General features: G+C 51.0%; 1 protein-coding gene across 1 annotated transcript; it reads right to left on the bottom strand.

The window, feature by feature from the left end:
* Nucleotides 1-459: 459 nt before the first annotated feature.
* LOC8025563 (uncharacterized protein P19A11.02c) lies at nt 460-4,319 on the bottom strand. Its single transcript, XM_029976134.3, has 2 exons — nt 3,945-4,319; nt 460-2,195 (listed from the first exon to the last, which is right to left on the bottom strand). The coding sequence occupies exons 1-2, from the start codon at nt 3,997-3,999 to the stop codon at nt 1,744-1,746; spliced, it is 507 nt and encodes a 168-aa protein (XP_029831994.1). The 5' UTR covers nt 4,000-4,319; the 3' UTR covers nt 460-1,743.
* Nucleotides 4,320-15,390: the final 11,071 nt, after the last annotated feature.

The raw sequence follows: 15,390 nt of genomic DNA, 5'->3' as shown, positions 1-15,390 counted from the left end.
GGAGGAAAGCGCTCGTTCGGGGCACTAACCCAACAGTTCAGTTCCATACTCCTGCATCCGCTGCCCAAACAAAATGCAAGCATCCAGATTGTATTTTCGTTAAACAGAGTGGCTCAGCTCAATATCAGCTCTCACTCATCCAGAAATTGAGGTGTCATCACCAAGTTGTCCAGCCTGGCTTTTTCTCAGTCCCAACCATTGCTAGTAACGATAAACCACTATAATAATGCAGATACGTATAATTCTAGGCCATGTCCCAATATTTATAAATATAATAATTTCGAAAGTCAATTGGACGAGATGCCAATTACTAACCGTGTTGACTGCAAGTTTGACCTTGACGTGCATTTTGATTATGTAGAGCTCGCGCATCTTTTTTAATAAATCTGTCGTGGTATTCAGTTGACCTACTTGTATCTGGACACACCTCCGTACCAGATGGAAGGCAAAGAAACGGAGTCCACCGAAAAATCTAGTACCTTTATTCGCTCCATACCAGAATAAATTACAGGTGCAGCTCCTATTTACAGGTATAGATGTCTCCCGACGGCACTGTGAGGATCCAGGGGCCAGCTCGCAATTGGGCAGAGCCCTTGCAGGAGCGGGTTGGAGAGCATCGCGTTAAGAAATCGAGGCAGCGTTTGCTTCAGATTGGGGAAAAAAATGTACCGCAGGCGTGCTTCTGCAGCAGGTATTAAGCCTGGGCCTAGAGACGCAAGGAACTTGGGCAGCATTATGTCGATATTAAGAACAAATAAAGCAATCTTTAGAAGTAAGCGTTGGAAGAAGCATTCTTAAGCGACTCCAGCAGAAGCTTCTGCAGCCATTAAGCGTGTCTCGTAAGTACGGGGCAGTCGGAGGGAATGTGCAAGCTGCACGAAAGCGAGGTGTCACCCTCGCTAAGCTTTGCAAGCCGCAGTAGGTGCACTGGGAGCACCGCGCGGGAGTCGGCACAAATCGCCGTACATATCTACAACGACCGCCGGTTTCGAGCGTCCGCGTCGAATTTGCAGAAACTAACGACGGCAGCAACGAGTTTGCGGGAGCAGCGCGAGGCAACAGGCGCCAGTGACAGAGGGGCCGATCTCTCCGCTCGCGACAGACCCATCGCGGATCGAGAAGAGAACGGGGACGCATCATTTAGACTCGCAATTTTCTTTCACGGCAACTTCTCACGGCGGTTACCACGCAGTTTACGGCGAAAGAATAGCGCCGACGCGCACGTTGACGAAACGGCCTTTGCGGTGCCCCCAAAAGAAATCAGCTAACGAGTTATGCCCGAGAGACAACCTCTATTCCACGCAAGACGAAAACGCCGCCGCAATTTTTGACTCTCAACTGACTGCCCCATCCACTAGGATGCAGCCGGAACGGCGTAGACAAAAGAGGCTAGAAAGGTTGAAGCGACCCAACAAAAGATTGTCCCGCAGAGGCGCGGCTCGGGGGACCCGACTTTTTACCCTTATTGCCCGAGGACGAGACCCCGACCGACTCGATGGCGGGCCGGCCGGGCAACCGTGACGGAGCAGCGAGTCTTCCTCCCCATTCCGCCGCAGTGGACTAGCCCTGGCGCCGCACGGTCGGGAGGACCCGGCCCGCCCGAGGCCAGCTAGCTCGCGCACTTGCCGCCAGCCGCTCGTCCCGGGGACGTCCCGCAGAAGGACCGCAAGTCGGCCCCGAAACACGGGGCCCGCCTCCGTGGAACCTGCGGAAGGTGGCCCCGGGGGCCGAGCGGGGGCGGGCTCAGAGCGTGTGGTAGTTGCGCTCTGTGCGTGCCTTGTAGAACTTGAAGCCCACGTAGAGGATGGCCAGGCAACCCAGGGACAGGATGATGCCCCCGACGAAGCTGAGGGCGTCGAAGTGCCGCTCGGGCAGCTGGCCCGAGGGGGCCGCAGTCGGCACCGACGCGGGGGTCGTGGGCGCCTCCGTCCCGTTGGTGGTGGTCGACGGGGGAGCCACCGTCGTCCCGTTGGTGGTGGGCACCGGGGGAGCCACCGTCGTCCCATTGGTGGTGGGCACCGGGGGAGCCACCGTCGTCCCGTTGGTGGTGGGCACCGGGGGAGCCACCGTCGTCCCATTAGGAGTCGTCACCGGGGGTTCGACGGTTGTCTCGTTCTTCTGGGGTGCCGAGGGTACAGACACCGCCTCGTTGGGCGAGGTCGGAACGGTCGTAGGCACGTCCGGAAGGTCGGCACCTGCAGTGACGGGGCTTTGCTGAGTGAACAAGGAAGTGCCAAGATGTCATAGGCTGCACCGGACACGCCGGTGTGCGACATTCGATCCCAGCTGTGCCGCACTGACAAAAGGGTGGACAGACAACTCGTAGTCTTTCGCTCATACTCCGCCCAGTGCTCCGCGTTTCCAGAGATCAATATACGACCATAGTCTTTCGGGGTTCATCCTTGGCTCGGACAATGTCTGCCCACAATGCGGCCGTGCACTAGCGCAGAGATGGCCGGAAGCGAGCAGGGAGTGTCCGAGCAAGGGCACGCACTGGCGACCCGTGCAACGGCTCGTCACACAGGACTCAAATACCGCCCTGCAGAGAGGGCAGAACCCGGCAGTTTCAAGAAGTGCCCCTCCACAGGCAACAGCTGCCTAGAGCTGCGGTTTTCAAACTGTGGTCCACGGAACCGTCATCAAGAGCGTTCGTAAAAGTCCTTGCCAAGCAAAGAAAAAAAAAAAACTCTCGACATTGCATTTTTGATGCGGAATGCATCGGGGGTCCCCGAACAGCCTCCGAGTGAGTCGGAGGGTCCGTGACGGCCAAAAGTTTGAGAGCGGCTAGACTAGAGGGCTACCTGCATTCCTCGGTGTCGGTGGCCGTCGTGGACCATCTCATACCCGGAACTTACGAGACCCGCCACCTTTTACCACCGAGTGATGACACGCCCTTTCTCGGACCACTCAAGTACACATCCGACAAAATTGTTTCAAAACCGGTGCATCTACCGAGTGAGCAAAGAGAGCTGGACTGGCAAGATCCACTTTGTGGGTTTTTCTTGGCCAGAAGTCAGCACCATACTCCTGATAGTGATAGTGATAGTACTTTATTGCACTTAAAAGTTTGTGGTGCCGTTCGGTGTGCAGGTGAGGAGGGAAAGGCGTGCGCCCATACACATATTGTGCCCCTTTCACCAACCGGACGGCGCTATGAAGACTATTTTAGTTCTTATAAAAACTAATCAAGACAAAAAAAAAAAACATGTTTTTCCACGCACGCACGCACACACACACACACACACACAACACGCACGCACGCACGCACGCGCGCGCGCGCGCACACACACACACACACACACACACACACACACACACACAGGTGATTATGCTATTGTCCGAGTAACTGTTCTACACAACTCGCGGATGTCGTCTCGGTTGCAGGGGATTGACTCCGTGAGGTGGTGTGGGAGTGACCTCCTTGTGGACTGGGACAATTTCGCACTCGTCTCGCCCAAAGGTAAAAAAAGCGCATTCTGTTTCAACCCTGGCCATGCTCCGTCCACCTGAATCAAAAGCTCCCCGTCATGTTCCGGCCTCTCATTCAGTCGGAAAGGTCCCTCAAGTGACAGGTGGGTGGTTCTAAGCGCGGTGCTGGCAAGGTCTGGGGGATCGACGAGAGATAAGGCACGAGGTAGCGGCACAGGCCACGTCAGGCGTACTTTCCCGGCTTATCACCGGGGGGACGTCAGCCCTTCGAGGAGGGGGGCGTCTTTCGGACAGCATTCTTGGCCGTCTCGTGGTTGCTTCCAACAGTGCCTGATGGAGCGAACTCGTCACGCAGCCCCGACCCGCAGTCGGGACTCGCAAGTGTGACTCGCAAGTGTGACTCGGGGCGGAGCCGTTAGCACAGACAGCCGCGCTCTGCTAGGGCGGTCGTTCAACCGCGTGCAACTGCGGGACGATCGGCGAAAGGCTTAAAAGAAGCCTCGCTGCGCACTCACCCAACACGCAGTGTGCGAGCGCGCACAGCAGCACTGCGACGGCGGCGAGCTTCATGCTTGGCGCGAAGCAGCTTGCGTTCACGCCCGGATGGGAACTGGGAAGAGGACAGCACCGCTGGCGCGACGGCCGTCGTCAGAAACGCATGCGGGAACACGGCCCGAGGGAGACGGAAAAACAGCTCGGTGGCTCGGTCGCTGTCACAGTCAACGTTGGCCACAGTGGTCGCTACTGCGCTGGCTGGATAAATGAATGGACGGCTGTACCCTTTTTAATAGGCGGTAGCTTGCGTCACCTAGCCTAGAAGCTAAAATTATGATACCTCCGCCCGAAGCGCGTGAACGCTTCTCCGGTCGCCCCATTCGTGCGGAGAGGAGGGCGCAATCGGAAAAAGACGAAAAAGAGAAGAAGGCCGCGCCTCTTCGCGGGGAGGCGTGCGTAGTCGCCAAGTGAATTGTAAGCGGAAGGACCAGTGAGGATGAGTGCACTCAAAAATATAAACTGATTTTTCTTCTATTTCCATTGACTTTTCACTTATGCCCCTTATGCCCAACGGCTACGCCCCCGAGTGCGAGAAATTGACGCGGCCTCGGTTCGCGTTACAATAGTAATAATATATATATATATATATATATTTTCTTTTTGAGGGCATCAAAACCTGCCCTCGCGTTATATTCGTGCAAATACGGGTATGTCACTGCTCGAAACCAAAACTGGGGAGGAAGAATAAATATAGAAAAGGAGAAAGATAACAAAAGTCCCGTAACTCTGCAACCTTTTTTTTTTCTTTTTTTAATCATGCATTTGCAGTTTTTTAGAAGCCTCCAAAAATGGGTATCATATTTTTTGTCCATTTCTAGTCTTGAGCGTGTGCCTTCTATGACCTTTGACTTAGATTGTCTTTGGTGGTTGTGTCTAAACCATAGAAAACGGCCCGTGACCACAGAGAAGAGAGCACTGATCTCTAGTGTCATATAGCGAGTTCGTTTCACACGCACTGGCACCGTTCGAGTTCTCTCCCAGAATGCATCGCACTCACAGAGTGTTGCACGGAAAACTGGACTCAAACGAACTCGCCAAATGCACCGAGTGCAGAAGACTGATGCTGCCGCCATCTATGTTGTAGAAAAGGCACCGACTTCAAACCGAAACTAGCGCCTTTCTGTTCGGAGTGATGCGTGGGAATGCGTGAATGCAGTCGCTACCAACGTTTATCTACGAACGTTGGTCGCTGCAACCTGTAGTTTATAGTTGCGATGACTTCAAGCAGCTCGGCTGCCGTAGAGGTAGTTACAGACGGCGTAAATTTCCGCAACCAGCTGTCTACAAAGCAGCTGGTTATTCTTATAACCGTTTACACTGAAGAAAACTGATGATGCTGTCCGAGCAGAAGCTTGATCCGTTTGAGCATGGTATTATGCGTGAACCACTGAAAGGGTACGGCTTAAAACTAGCCTGTTGGAATATCCAGCAAAACTGGGACTTTCGATTTGGATCGTCATTATAGGTGGATCAGATATTAGCCTTGGTGAGGGCGTCGAGAACGAGAGCTTTCTCGGACAAAATACGGCGGGGCAAGTTATCTGACGTAGGTAAATGTTAAACATGATGATGTTGCCCAATCCTCGGGTAAAGTTACCATCTTTAGCTTTCTCTGATGCTTATTGGGTAGTCAGAAGGTTTCTGCTGGGGGAGTTTTGTCGACAAATGTTAAATTTTTCACCCGCACACGGATGGTGATAGACATCTCGGGGGCCGCTGTTACGTTTGTTTTGAGCATTTCTTTACACACTGGTATATTCCAGCGTTTGTACGGCAACAGAGCGATTTAAAACCTGCAAATAAATCACGGGTTGTCAATTGCTTTCTTCGGGAAATAGCAGACGCTCACAATTCAAGCTCGCGTTTGATTTCGTTGCCCGCGGGACGCGATTTCTATCAGAAAATCTACTTTTTTTCCTTTCGGTTCCGCGACACATCGTAGCAGACGAACGCTCGTCGTCTGCTCCCGCTCCTCGCCGGCCCCGCCGGAGCGAGGCATGACGGGATTGCATTTTGGCGCACTCCCGATTTTCTCGGTGCAGCGAGTGCATGCACGCGTGGGGTGTCAGCGCTGAAACGAACTCGGAGAGTGCAACCACTCGTGGAGTGCCGGCCGAAACGAACCCGTTCCACGCTGCGAGTGGGCACGCGTGGGCACGAGTGCCGTGAAACGAACTCGCTAATAGAGATCAGTGGAAGAGAGTGAGCGCGACTCAAAGCGGCTAGGGGTGTCGCGAACTTTTGTCGACCAGATATTTTGGTCGAACTTCCGGGGTTCGACTGGGTCGAACCGGTTCGACGAACCTTCGAACTTTTAACCAGATTCGACCGGTTTGACTTTGTGGACAGTGTGGCCAGACCTTTATAAAAGCATGTCTAAGTTTGGAGAAATGTTTTTTATGCGAAGGGTTATCTTTAAATTTATGAACAGTTGCAATTAAAGAAACCAATTTTAATCACTGAAGAAGTTAATACCTTAATTGTTTTGTGCTGTATTAACTGAAATAACCAATCAGCGCTGCACTTAATTCATCTCTTAGCCATTATCATCCAGTTCGAAGCCAACTGGCCAGCCTGTCGCGCATGCGCACACGAGTCGAACCTCAATAGAAGGTTCGTCGAAATTTCCACAAAAAGTTCGAAAAAGTCGAACCTGGTCGAACTCGAACTGCGGCCGGTTCGCGACACCCCTAAAAGCGGCCAGTTCTCAATCGGCGGTTTTCGGGCGGAAGGAATTTTGAGCCGCAAATTGCGTTCTGGGCAGCTGGGCTCTAAGAAAGCCGTTTACAACTTTTTGTAATGCCGAATTAGAGCGCAGCTCTTGAGGAGGAGGAGGGAAGGGTACTGAGGGTCACGTGTTCTCGGGAGGGGGGGGGGGGGGGTCACGTGACCTGGGGGGGGGGGGTCGCGTGTCCTGGGGGGCAGGTTACGTGACCCACCAGAGGAATTTTTGTGCTAGATTTAGCAGGAAAATTTATCCATAATGCACCGCGCGGTTGCGCCGACGGCGACGCGGCTGAAGCCGGAAACGGGCGCTTAAGAGCTGCGCTCTAAAACCTCAATGAGCGTAAATTTCCTGTTAGTGTCCCTAATTTTCGGTACATGCGAGCTTGTCAACAGACATTTTATCGGAGAGTCCTGAACAAACAAAAACCCACGAACTAAGAAAAAAAGAAAAAGTACATTTTGAGAGACTGTGTCAGATGCAATGTTTCGACAGCTCAGATCAGCTTCGTTCTGTAATAAGCTGCGTCAGACTGTCGCCTCGAAGCGGCGTAAACGGGGCGGCCGGATGGGTTAACACGCACCCCAGTGAAACACGCACATTGAAATGTTCCTACAGCATGCAATTCATGTAACGGGTGTCGACGAAACACGTTCATGAAAAGTTGTCTCCAAATTGTAATTCCACGAAACGATAGGGACCCCTCCAGAATGAAAGGGATCTAATTCTAACATGGAACCGAACATAAGATTGGGTTCCACGTCAATTTCGAAGTTCGAGAACCAGATTTTCTTTTCAGCATGCAATACTGTTCGTGACACGATTAAAGCAAACCGTGAAACAAATATAGAGTGAAACCAAATACGATATAGCTTCGCCAATACTGGAAACTCCTCCGAAAACCTATGGGAGCGGCGGCAAACGCGACAGCGGCGCCCAGAGGTCGGCATTTTAGGTCGCCCTCACTCACCCTCACCCTCACAGCCACACTCACCCTCACCCTCACAGCTACACTCACCCTCATCCTCACAGTCACACTCACCTTCAGTCCTTCCCTCACCCTCACTGAACCTCACGCTGTCACACTCACGGCCCTCACGCACTCATGGCCCTCACGCCAGAGCCGTATATGCAGAGAGTTTGGCCATTCGTTGGGAAGTATAGGAGACAAATGAGGAGGCGCCATTGGCCGAAAGCGGGCTGGGCGTGTTCCAGGGCGTCTTCAGAAATTCGAATGTGACCAACCAGAAGCCGGAAATAATACCCTGGTGGTAGTCGCGAGAAACAAACCTGATAACTGCATTGGAGTAACTCTCGATGGATGAAAATATGGTACACGTGATGTTTCAATCACAATCATCCAAAATGATGGTGGAAGAATGCGACTAACGGAATGATCGACATAATCCATACGCCAAACGCCGAGGGCCGGGAATCTGCCGTCAGAGCGGTCACACTCTGTCCGCGCAAAATAGAGTTGAGCGGCGCATTCGTTTCTTACATCTTTCTGCATGATCATGATGAAAACAACACGTGTACCCTATTTTCAACCACAAAGAGTTACTACACTTCACTCTTACGCACTTATTAAAACCATATACGAACATAGACCTTCGATGATCGATCGGCTCAGAACTGTTTTTCGCAACCACCGCTAGGGGATTCTTTTCGGCTTCTGGTTGGTCAAGAGAGCATGCCAAGCCCTCTTTCCGAGTCTGCCGCACGCCCCGACTCTGCCCGCACCTCCCATTGACCAAACTCTCTACATATACGGCTCTGCCTCACGCCACTCACCGCCCTCATAACCCTCACGCCACTCACCACCCTCACGCACTCATAGTCCTCACACCACTCACAGCCCTCACGCACTCATAGCCCACGCCACTCACCGCCCTCACCACCCTCGCGGCCCTCACACCCCTCATGCACTCATGGCCCTCACGCCACTCAGGCCAGCTTCAGATGGGGCAATTTCGCCCAGAAACTTGACGTCGCAACACCAACAATACGGGCCACCCGCGATCACACGCAGCAACCAATTGCTGCAAATTGCCATCGTCATCATAAAATTTGTTTTCTTGCACTATTTTTACGCATCTAAATCTCGTTAAGAATACTAATGCACCTCTCTGAAACAATTTACTTCAAAAAACGATCGATTTCAAATCAGAACCAAGTCTTTCGGTGTCATCATCTCCGGCACGAGGTATCACGTGAAAATTTTGCATCCCTGATTAGATGCAGCCGCTTCAAACGTCTTCGAATTGCTCCGAGTTGATTGCTTATTTTGAGCCGGACCCGATCTCAGCTATTTGTGTCGATCTAGGGAAAGCTAGAGAACAACCCGCCATCAACACCAAAATTGCTGAGAAAGATGCTCCGTCTGAAGGGGGCCTCACGCACTCACTGCCCTTACGCACTCATGGCCCTCACACCCCTCATGCACTCACGGCCCTCACGCCTCTCACTGCCCTCACGCACTCATGGCCCTCACACCCCTCCCGCACTCATGGCCCTCACGCACTCACACCCCTCACGCACTCATGGCCCTCACGCCCCACACACTCATGGCCCTCATACCCCTCACTGCCCTCACGCACTCATGGCCCTCACACCCCTCCCGCACTCATGGCCCTCACGCCCCACACACTCACGGCCCTCACACCTCTCACTGCCCTCACGCACTCATGGCCCTCACACCCCTCCCGCACTCATGGCCCTCACACCCCTCACGCACTCATGGCCCTCACGCCCCACACTCATGGCCCTCATACCCCTCACGGCCCTCACTCACCCTCACCTCACCTGTGAAGATGAGGGTGAGTGAGGGCCCTAATGAGTGAGGTTTGCCAAGGTATGGTGGCGCCTCTAGCGGACTCGGAGTCTACGGAAGCAGACGACGCAATGGAAAAATATAGGCTCCGCGACATCCCCACGCTTTGTGTGCCCCGTTTCGTCACCCCAACAGCAGAAAATTTCATTACTGTCAGTCCGCTTGCAAAGTGGAATCCACTGATCGCAACTGCAACGACAATCGAATAACAACACCTGCAGAAACAAAAATAGAGCTGTTTATTTTGCGGTATCAAACGCCACTCAGGGGGATCACACACGTTTGGAGCTCATCCGGGAAGCGGAAAAAAGTTGTTTTGCTACTCGAACTACGTCGCGAGAGCTTACTGTTGATCCATTACAAACTGCATTGTCAAAATTTCTTACCTGAATAGGTGATTATTAAAATGTGCACAAACGACATGTTAAAATTACCAGAGCAAGCACACCAGCCTCTGCAGCATTACAAAAACAAAAAGTAACGAGAAAAATGACAGTGAAAACACTTCCCGAACTTTACAGAAAAGATAGGGATCCCCATCCCAGAAGAAAATAAAAAGAAATGCGGAATAGACGCGAACATCGTCGAATGAAACAAAAAAGTTACCAGGCGATACACATATACAAATCACCCAGCAAAGATTTCCTTCAACGACGACGATTGCACGGGGCGTCAGTGAAAGCATAGAAAATTAGCAGGTGGTGCTCGCTGTTGGTGTTGAGTCCACAAGAAACAAAGCAAAAGCAACAAGACGGAACTATTAAAAAAAAAAAAAGAGCTTCTTTTTTCTTTTTTTTAGTTGCATACTATGTTACAGATTTGTTTATTTGCTTTGGCGGCATTGGTAGGAACTAAGAACAAAACAGAGGAAAGGAATAACCTAGTCCAGCTCACACTGCCCGGTAAGTAAGAGTAGCACGCTGCAATCTGCTTGGTGCTAGCAGTGTGTGACCTTTTTTTGCTTCAGCATTTCTTTTCCCAGTGACTTTGGCAGGTTGATTGTTTGCTTGCTTGGCGCAGCAGTTCCAAAGTACATTCCAGGACTTGTTGACGTACACGTCCAGGCAATCCTTGCACACCGTGCCTTTGTTTTGAGTGTCGATCAGCGGCCTCAAGTGCGTTTTCAGCTGAACTTTTGTTTGGTGAAATATTTGTCTGTTGAGGCGTCAGTGGCGATCTTGAAGCCAGACTTGGATACCTCTTCCAGTTTAATTTGAAGCGGAAAAAGGATTTTCCACCACATCACAAAAGCTTGTTTCTGCAGCGGTAAACAGCACATGGCATGCCTGCCATCTCCAAGTATTCGCTGGTGTATGCCCGAAGGCGGCCGGTTCATCAACTAACGATGACCCATAACAGACGTGACCGCATATACTCAAACAAAACCCGAATGAAAATGTATAACGAGCTTACACTCTTTAATATATTTATTAAGTACCAAAACGTACACACAAAGATTTCGGATCAGAAGCTCAATCGAAAGCAAACATAGAAGGTTATCACAGACTACAGGAAAAAAAAAGAATAACAACAAAGTTGCAGACGGCCCTCCAGATGTCGGGGCATAGCGTAGCAGACGAACTACAGTGGCTTAAAGGGGGTAGTGTGGTTATCGCGTAGCCTCCACCGTGCATCGGGAATGGCCACTCCTTGCAAGACGATGTAGGTAGCGCTTCGATCCGCAGCTCCGCTGGGTGCCTCAATTGGCCGGCAGATAGAGACACCCTAACACGCTTCATAACTAATATAAACACATCAAAAACAATTATTTGTTTCCAGTGAACTTCCAACGACATGATTTGTGTTTGAAGGTGAATAAAAAATGTGAAACTAGCAGACGACAGTGTAGTCGACAGCTGCGAATCGGCCGGAGCTGGCCGGAGCCAAGCTGACCAAGCGGCCAAGCCGGAGCCATAGCCGGAACGACGGTGCTGCAAGTGCCAGTGCCACCCGCGGCCGTCTTCCAACGCTGTGCCGCTTCTCCGGTTTCGTTCGTTACACTATCCCCTTTAGGCCACTGTAGACAAACCGGGGTAGTAAGCGATAAAAAGAAAGTAAAAACTAAGCCAATCAAGGCAAAGCAAAATACGCGATGGTTCCAACGCCAAGTAAACAAAAGAAAGGAAAAAAGCAGCGATTAAAAAGTGCAACAAGACGACGGACACAGTAGAAGACACAGACACAGCGCTACTTACAACCCTGTCTCTTCTGCGTCCGTATGGTGTCCGTCGCCTTGTAGCGCTCATTAGTCATCACGAATCATCAACTTGCCCAACTTTCTACCCTCGTCAGCTTCGTAAAAAGAAAGTAGACTGAAAAATGGAAGTGCACGACCGTCCAACCAGGTGCCTTTTTTTTTTCTTCTTCTAACTCTGTTTTTATTAGTTTCAGTAATAGCGTCAGATCTGCGTGTGCACAATCGACTTCTTCCAGAGCCCACCGACATCGCTGCAACGTACGTGGTTCAGAATATTGCCTTTTGCTTCTTCATCCGGAGACGATCGCGATTAGCCAGCTCGCCTATTCGACGAAACGGTTCGATACATTCATGAGAAATTGGAATTGCAATAACCAAACAAATTGATCGATATGAACGGTAAAGTTGGAACGTAGCTATGTTTTAAAATATTTTTACATTGCCCTTTTTAAAGAAACAAGGGGAAGGTGCATTTGTGTTTTGCCTGGCTTACGTAAGTTCTGGCAGAGTGTTTTCTTCAGGAACTTGAAAACTGCACCCTACAAGCTGCAACGTCTTTCCCGTGCAAAGAAAATGTGCTTCACTCATGAGATTGCACATATTTTTTAACAATCGAAGCAGAGAATACCCGTGACAATGTTTTTTTCATAGGCCACCTCGCACGGAGATAGGCAAAAACAATGCGTTGTGGAGAATTCTTCTAGCGGAGACCCCGAGCTCGCCAGGGGCGCTGCGATCACTTTCCGCCCGCGATCCGCGGGAGTTGCCAGTATTGGTTTAGATGGTATTGGGTGAAACCACCGGTACCTATCCCTTCCATTTTATCACTTGCCCACCTACGGGAGTCATGCGATCGTAACAAATCGGATGCGAAACAACCGTATACAGCCCGAGTTCTAGAATCCAATAGCCCCTCGACGTTCGTGTCTGCAACCAAATCCGCGTCCAGTGCTTTAAGTCTCTCGGAAGTTGAGAGGGAGGGGGGGGGGGGGGGCGTTCTGACGAGACGTACTAGATGCGCATAAAAATAAACCCCACTGCCGACTCTGACCACGCTGTACCTGCAACCCTCAAAATGCTAATTCCAAAAATGTCACATTTCTGAAAACAAGCCATTTTCTCGCAAGATATGACTTTGATTTCACTAATGCTGGGGCCGTGGAGGAGGAGGGTCCCAGACCATCCGTTAAAATGTGTGGGGGGTCCGAGACCCCCCAGACTTTAAGCCCCGTCCGCGTCGATATCATTCACGGTATCTCCGTGGACCACGATATATCCGTTCGTTGTCGGAAACACGCCACTCATTCTTTTGCGAGGAACAAGCGGCGCATGGGTGCACACTGCGCCGGCTTTGTCCCAGTCGCAGTCTCTCTGCATGTCGTCAACAACGCACCACTCACCTTTCCCCCGCACGATCGAGCGGCACAACCCTCCTCACTGTTCACACCCGACGGTCTCTTGAATGCTAAAAGGCATTTGATCACTGCGGCGAGACTTTTAACCTGGGTCTTTAGCGAGAGCCACGGAGTAAAGATTCCAAGGGTGCAGCTAGACTGCGCGTAAATCACCAAAATTAAGAATTAAAAACCTCGGGAGAAGGAAACAAATAGGACATCACCGTCTCAATTTAAGAAGGGGGTTTGTAGTGTGTTCCATTTGTTTCGTATCGAGGTACTTTTAATTACGATTGTTCACCGGCTCGCCCATGTTTCGACTCTTATTTCGCATACATGGTGTTGTTAATGATTTGAGGCAGCCATTCGCGGCTCCACACACTTACCTGAAAGACGTCTAAACATTGCCAAATGTATCGTGCAGTGTACTATGCGAGGCTCCAAAATGGCGGCACGGATATGGATGAATTTGAGTGCCACGGCACTACCGTGCACTAAAATACGGGGTAGTGCTTCGACCGGCACGACTCGGCAATGGGAGTTTGTGAGGGTGCGAGTGTAGACATGGCAGGCAGAAAGTAGCCGAAGCCTGCACGTGGCCAACCACCACCCTGTTAACCTTACCACCAACGCGCCGGTGTCAACACCTGTCGAGATCGGGTCCCAATCATTTCCTGGAATTACGTTCCGGGGACAACTTTTTAGGAACACGTTTCGTCGACACTCTAACGCAAATGGACCTTTCCCACATACCGACGGCATCAGGCAGTGGCTGCACAAACTAAAAATCGAGGAAGGACCTACCTGCGCTACCGATCGATAATGTGAGCTACGCTACCAGTTCCTTCGCTCTCCGAGCTGCGACGCGTGCCCAACGCGACATTAAAGAGGGGCATCAGTGGCGTCCACCCAAACATCGTGTTTTTCTTAATGTCCACTCACTTTTTTTGTGTAACACAACTATATATATATGCTGCCATTACGTGTTCTATTTGCCAATCCACAGCCTCCTCCCAGATTTCCTCGATATTTTGTGCCGACTTCCACCGCTTGGCATCGGGCGCTCGCGCGTGTGCTTCTCGGAAAAGGTCTATTGCACGCTGTTGTCGCGCGTCTATCACTGGGGTGCTTTGCAATGACGGTCTGCAGCGGCTCCTCACCCAAATGTTCACTCACCCACCCAGGTGCACACGCCGCTTCGTGGCGACAGTCTGATGCAGCTTGTTACAGAAAAAAGCTAATCTGAGCTGTCGATGAAACAATCTGTCAACGAAACACTGTGTCGATAAAACCATCTATTGATGAAACGTCGTTCGATGAACCTATTGCCATTGGTCGGGATCAGCATGCGCCTCTTGCGAGCCGCTTCAATTCCAACACTACCCCGTATTCTGGAACACTAATGGCACAGAGTTTGGTAGTTACCCTGGAAAGGCTCTCGAGCGACTCTAGATCGGAGCACTTGGGAGCAGGCCAGCAAAGCCTCAGAGCACCTTGACGGAGGACACACTGGGCGACACAGAGCCCTGCTGCCCGACCATCGCGTCCTCCGGGTGGCGCAGCATCCCCGTACCTGCTTGCAAAAAGCGGACCAACTTGCTCACCGTACCGCGTCCCCACAGGTCGACTTGCAGAACACCTCTACTTGCATTCTACTTCGACACGTCTGGGCTTTTGGGAGTTGCTCGGAAAGCCAGCCCCAACGCAAAACTGCGCTTCAAAAAATACCCGGAAACGGGCTGCAACAGCCCGAAATCAGAAAAGAAGCAGACTCTGTTATTGGCACGTTGAAACATGTAGAGCTTTCCCCTTTTTCCCACTGGCGCAGGAATGCTAGACTCAAGTACATTTTCCCCATGTATCCTGGCCTCTTGGACTACACCCAGTATTGAAAACCCCATATTACTCGCATTTCAGGAGAGAGCCATTCTAAAATGATCCAGCCATTTCAAAGTAGAATCATCGTTTCACTCTTCTTTCCTAAAACAAAAGAATGGAACCTTCTGCCGCAGAAAATTGTCAACTCACGTTTCCCTACAGTTCTTAAATAATTTGAAGCGCTCGTCGAACAAGTTTTTTTTGGTTACCATAGAGTGGTGCATGTACATTTTGTAACGATGCTCCACAGTCATCGTAATATTACGAGCGTGCTTTTGCTTCGTTTGTGCGTTTACTTTAATATTGGCAAACACAAATTATGCTCCATGCATGTGGCACTTTTATTTTCCTGCTGCTGTTTATTCCTTTCCAGGGCATC

This window comes from Ixodes scapularis, unplaced genomic scaffold, assembly GCF_016920785.2.
Source record: "Ixodes scapularis isolate PalLabHiFi unplaced genomic scaffold, ASM1692078v2 PGA_scaffold2__306_contigs__length_199485367, whole genome shotgun sequence".
NCBI lineage: Eukaryota > Metazoa > Arthropoda > Arachnida > Ixodida > Ixodidae > Ixodes > Ixodes scapularis.
This window is presented reverse-complemented; position numbering and strand designations above follow the sequence as displayed.

What these genes read in the sequence shown, in the direction of transcription:
- LOC8025563 (XM_029976134.3), bottom strand. Translation starts at nt 3,999, where the DNA reads ATGAAGCTCGCCGCCGTCGCAGTGCTGCTGTGCGCGCTCGCACACTGC. An exon ending in GCTCGCACACTGCGTGTTGG is followed by an intron (nt 2,196 to 3,944) that starts GTGAGTGCGCAG and finishes CCGTCACTGCAG; the next exon opens with GTGCCGACCTTCCGGACGTG.